General features: G+C 39.9%; 1 protein-coding gene across 1 annotated transcript in view; it reads left to right on the top strand.

Annotated features, from left to right (window-relative positions):
* Window positions 1–172: 172 nt before the first annotated feature.
* Window positions 173–4,630, top strand: part of LRRC31 (leucine rich repeat containing 31) — a 9,248-nt gene continuing 4,790 nt past the window's right edge. The window contains exons 1-5 of the mRNA XM_009576393.1: window positions 173–422; window positions 1,685–1,834; window positions 2,230–2,397; window positions 3,020–3,187; window positions 4,045–4,212. Of these exons, the coding sequence (XP_009574688.1) occupies window positions 1,750–1,834; window positions 2,230–2,397; window positions 3,020–3,187; window positions 4,045–4,212 (589 nt within the window). The 5' untranslated portion in view covers window positions 173–422; window positions 1,685–1,749. The remainder of the gene's footprint in view (window positions 423–1,684; window positions 1,835–2,229; window positions 2,398–3,019; window positions 3,188–4,044; window positions 4,213–4,630) is intronic.

Here is a 4,630-nt window from a genome sequence, read left to right as displayed (position 1 = left end):
AGGAGAAGTGAGTTCAGAGTCTGGTCTACTAAATAGTGCTTTTCTGATATTAGCATGGAGGGAATGGTAGGAAATTCGCAGTGCATCTGCCATTATAAAAGAAGGTAAGCAAGAGTAAACGTTACTAAAACTACTTCTTTATATGTCTGCTGATCCCCTGAAAGATGACATTCAGAGTTGCCAGAATAAGCATGAAGAGGACATCCTGAAGAGCTCCCCATTTGACTTTGTTATAAAACAGTTCCAAGGGAAGAGGTCCTCTCCTGGAAAAAGAAAAGAGCAGCCTTCAGCCATTGAAAAATTCTTCAGGGGCTTTGACTTTGGGAAATCTGAAGGCAAGGACAGAAGAGAAATTGAAGAAACAGAAATAAACTACTCTGGAACTGATGATCAGAGTGAGAAGCAAGATCTCTCTGTAGAAGGTAATGCTGGTACAATAATGAAATACATGTGCATATTTTAATTTCATAGAAAATCAGTTGCTTTTCTTGCTAGCCAAAATCCTGTATTTTAGTTTATCCTTTAGCTAGGATTTGCTTCTATTTGGAACATAATCAAGGATGTGCCCTCTAATTTGATAGCTGCCAAGCAAGGAGTGAGATCCATGTTGCTGAGGAGGGATAAAGCTTTTGGGTGACCTCTCTCTTGATCTCCAGTGTGAGAGGTCAGTGCTAGAGCCAGCTCATTAGTTGCAGAGCTTATTTGGTTTCAAAGCCAAGGTTTGAGCAGTAGCTTGGCTCGTTGTATTTAAGATTGGTCTCTGTCTGCCCTGCTGCTAAAGCAATCTGAAGACAACAAGAGCAGATGTTTCCTACCACTTGACACTGGTGAGGGGGAGGGAATGGAAATTCATCATGTATGTTACTTTGCGCACACAAGAATACTCTTTACATCCACACCAGAGAAAATGAGGCTATTTTTAAAAAGGAGCTGGACGGTGAAGCTTAGAACCCCATCCTTTGTCCTAAGAGTTTTGGGTAGGTTTGGGGAAACAATGAGGGGACAGGTACTGAGAACGGGATTGTTATTTTGTGTAATTTTTGACTGCTTTTTTTCCAGCTATAGGCATTAGATGAAACTACTCATTTGTTAAAGGGTTTAGCAATGAATGTAAATGCAATTTTCCTTCCTGTAGAAACTGCATGGAAGAAAAGGTAGGTGGGGGTTCCTTTGCAAAGCCAAGAAAAGCAGGAACTGCCTTACACAGACTATGTATGAAAATGAACACAGGCTGTCATGAAGGAAGCAGCAGGCTCACCACACAATTGCAGGGCCACTTGGTGCTAACTGATCAAGTACGGACTGTATTGCAGCAGTGCGGCTACAGTGCAAGCACAAAGAGGTGGTTATATGAGTTGTGCATCCAGAATAGCTGCAGTTCAGAGTTTTGCATGAATTTTATGTCCTTGAACTGGTGGTGCAAACATCCAAAGTAACAGGCATAAGGTAGCGTGGAGATGTGCAACAGGAGATTCTTTTCTCACTCTGCATCAGGAGCGTTGTAGTGATTTGATCTATAGTGATCTTAGCGCTCAGGTTGTTGGTCCACATTGATCAGAAATAGAGCCCAGTTTACTGACAGATTTAGTTGATTTCCTAAAGTCTTCCCCCGACAGCCACAGACAGGTTTTACACGTTGTGTTAGTAGCAGAGGTAACCAGGGCCCTATTTCTTTGTTACTCAGATGGACTTTCACATCTCATTTCTGAAGCGGAGTCACCATCTGGTGAGCAGAGATTTAATCAGTTCATGCAGAAACTGGGAAAGAAACCCAACAGCAAGAATCTGGATCTAAATAATTGTGCATTAAGTGCAGCAGATGTAACAGAGCTGGGTAAATACACATTTTATTCAAACATTTACTTGATACTTTTCTTTAATTCTTATTTGCCTATTCAATTATTCACTCTCCTCTTTTCCCTTCCCTTTCTTTTATACAGGCCTGGCTTTATTTAATATTTCATCTGGTGGTCCCAGGTCTCTGAGGAATGTTAATTAATAAATTATATAAATTATGTAATATATATAAAAATCAGGTCTGTGAAGCAGATGAATGTCCTTACACTCAAACTACAGATAAGAAAACTGAGGTACAAATTGTCATGGCTTTATAATGCTGTATTGGTTGTAGAAAGCATCTCTGTATTAAGATGTATTGGCATCCAAGGTGTGCAGATAACACGCAAACAGAATATGCTTTTTCTTTTCTTTTTTTTTTTTTTTTTGCAGCTTCTTTACTGCCGTTTCTCCCAGAGCTGGAAGAGATCAGCCTGTCCTGGAATGGTTGTGTTGGTGGGACTTTGAAAGCTCTTACTCTTCAGCTTCATCATGTGAACCTGTTAAAAGTCCTTCGACTTAACAACTGCAGGTTGACAGCTGAGGATGTCACCTCCTTAGGTACAGGATTTCATTTACATTTACTTCCAGACAGCTTGTGTCTAATGTAATCGAACTCATCGTTTCCTACATCCTACCCCTGCTACTTCCACACTGGGCAATGTAAACTCCCACTGTCAAAACAATGCTCATCTTGATTCCTTATGAAGTGAGTCAGAAATTCCTGTCAGAAATGAAACTTCTAAGTTTCAGAAATAGCTGTGAGAGGACTTCTTTCATCTCCTCCGAAATGACCCAGTACAGAGGACGTTGGAAGCTTGCCAAATAAAATAGAGCAGAACTGTACAGGACGGTAAATTCAGACTTGTCACTTGTATTGATTTCCCTATAGACTAGACTTTCTGGGTCCTGGCACAGGTCTACAATGATGGCCAGGCAGTCTGTGTGTGATGTGACAATGACTTGTGGTCTATATTGCTCCTTAGATAAGGTGAGAATTTATACAACATTGCTGCAGTAGCAACAATTCATGGCATACACCAATTTTCCTGGCAAGCCATACAAAATATAATAATTTGAGAATTAAGTGGCTAACCTTCCTCTTTAATATATTCAAAACCTGTATTTTTGTCTTGCACTGAAATTGATACCTAGAATGAATCACCTTAGACTTCTGTTACAGGAGAGGCATTTGAAATTGTTCCTCAACTTGAAGAACTGGATTTATCATGGAACAGTAACATAGGTGGAAAACTATCACTTTTGACAAAAAAACTCCAGAAAGGATGCAAGATAAGACTTCTGAAAATTACAGACTGTAACCTGACGGCAAAGGATGGAGAATCCCTTGGTATGTCTATCCACATAGTTGCACTGAGAGACTGGCTTCACAAAAATGTAACTTAGATTATGGCTGTATTGAGCTCAATATTAGTTGAAAGTTAATTTATTTCATGCTCTGCATTATAATAGTATTTACCACACAGTATTGGGATTTAATGCACTTTCTTCCAAAGAAGAAAGTTGTTTTCTCTAATCACGTGAGGTAGGGTTGAGAAGAAGAATAGTTAGACCTAAACCACAGTCTGGCTGCCTCAGTAGTCCAGGGTTGCTGGATCCTTTGAGACCCTGAGCAAGTCATGTGTGCCAAAATTTCCAACATTGATTGCTTAAAATTCAACAGCTGAATATGTAGTTAGCCATGGGATGGGAAAGAAGGCCTAAGGGATGGGAATTTAGGCTGAGCTGGCAACCACTGATCACCCCTCCCCTCCTTCCTCTCACCATAGTTTAATCTTGTGTGGTCTTTTGATCTGATTCTGTGTTTTGAAAGATATTTTCTCCCTAAAGAGAAGCCGCTGTGCTCTCATCTCCACTGCAGGAGATGGCCATAAGCAACATACAGTCCTAAATCTTTTCATTAGAAATTTTTCTTCCTCTTTGTATTCCTGCTTTTTATTCCCCTGTATTTTTCTAACTGTCCTTGTGTTTTTTCACCTTTATTTTCACTTGATTTTCTTGATTCCTATCCAGTCTTTGTTTTGTTGTATTTTTTAGGTAGAACAGGAAGTTAGTAAGTCTAAACCACACATATAGGAAAACGCAGCCTACCTCTTCCTGTTTGTCATGGTGCTATATTTTTCTGGGGTTCATCTGTATATATTCCAGACAATTACCAATTCTGGTTTTCTTTTTTTTTTTCCCCAGCTGAAATTCTAAATGTGATCCCAAACCTCGAAGTATTAGATCTCTCTATCAACAAACACATCGGCTGCAGCATGAATGTTATTGCTCAGGATCTGAAAAATGTGCCAGGCTTGAAAGAGTTAAACTTGCACATGTGTGGATTAAAGCAAGACAGCCTCCAGGGCTTAGGTTAGACTTTATGTTCAGAAAGACTTTCAGTCTGAATAAATTGTACATCTGAAAACCATTTAAGAAAGGCAATGAGGTGGGATTTTGCTGATGGTTTGGCAGTATTAATGGGCAATCGTTATTTGCTGTTTGAGGATTGATAAAATTTTTTTTTCAGCAGGAGTAGCATTTATCTTCCCTGAGCTCAAGCATCTGAAAGTCAGTGGGGAGAGTCACCGTCCACACCATTTATCTGCGACACATCTTGGGGTAGATTAATGGCTCTCTGGACATGCTTCCTCTCTCCCCAGACAGAACATAGACAAGGGCACAGACAGGCTAGCTAACTTTTAACAAGCTAATCCTACTCTCAGAGCAGAATCCAAATTCACCATTATCACTTAATGAGTGTCCAGTGAAGCCGTATGAAATGAGCTTA

This window comes from Fulmarus glacialis, unplaced genomic scaffold, assembly GCF_000690835.1.
Source record: "Fulmarus glacialis isolate BGI_N327 unplaced genomic scaffold, ASM69083v1 scaffold42934, whole genome shotgun sequence".
In the NCBI taxonomy this organism is placed as follows: domain Eukaryota; kingdom Metazoa; phylum Chordata; class Aves; order Procellariiformes; family Procellariidae; genus Fulmarus; species Fulmarus glacialis.
This window is presented reverse-complemented; position numbering and strand designations above follow the sequence as displayed.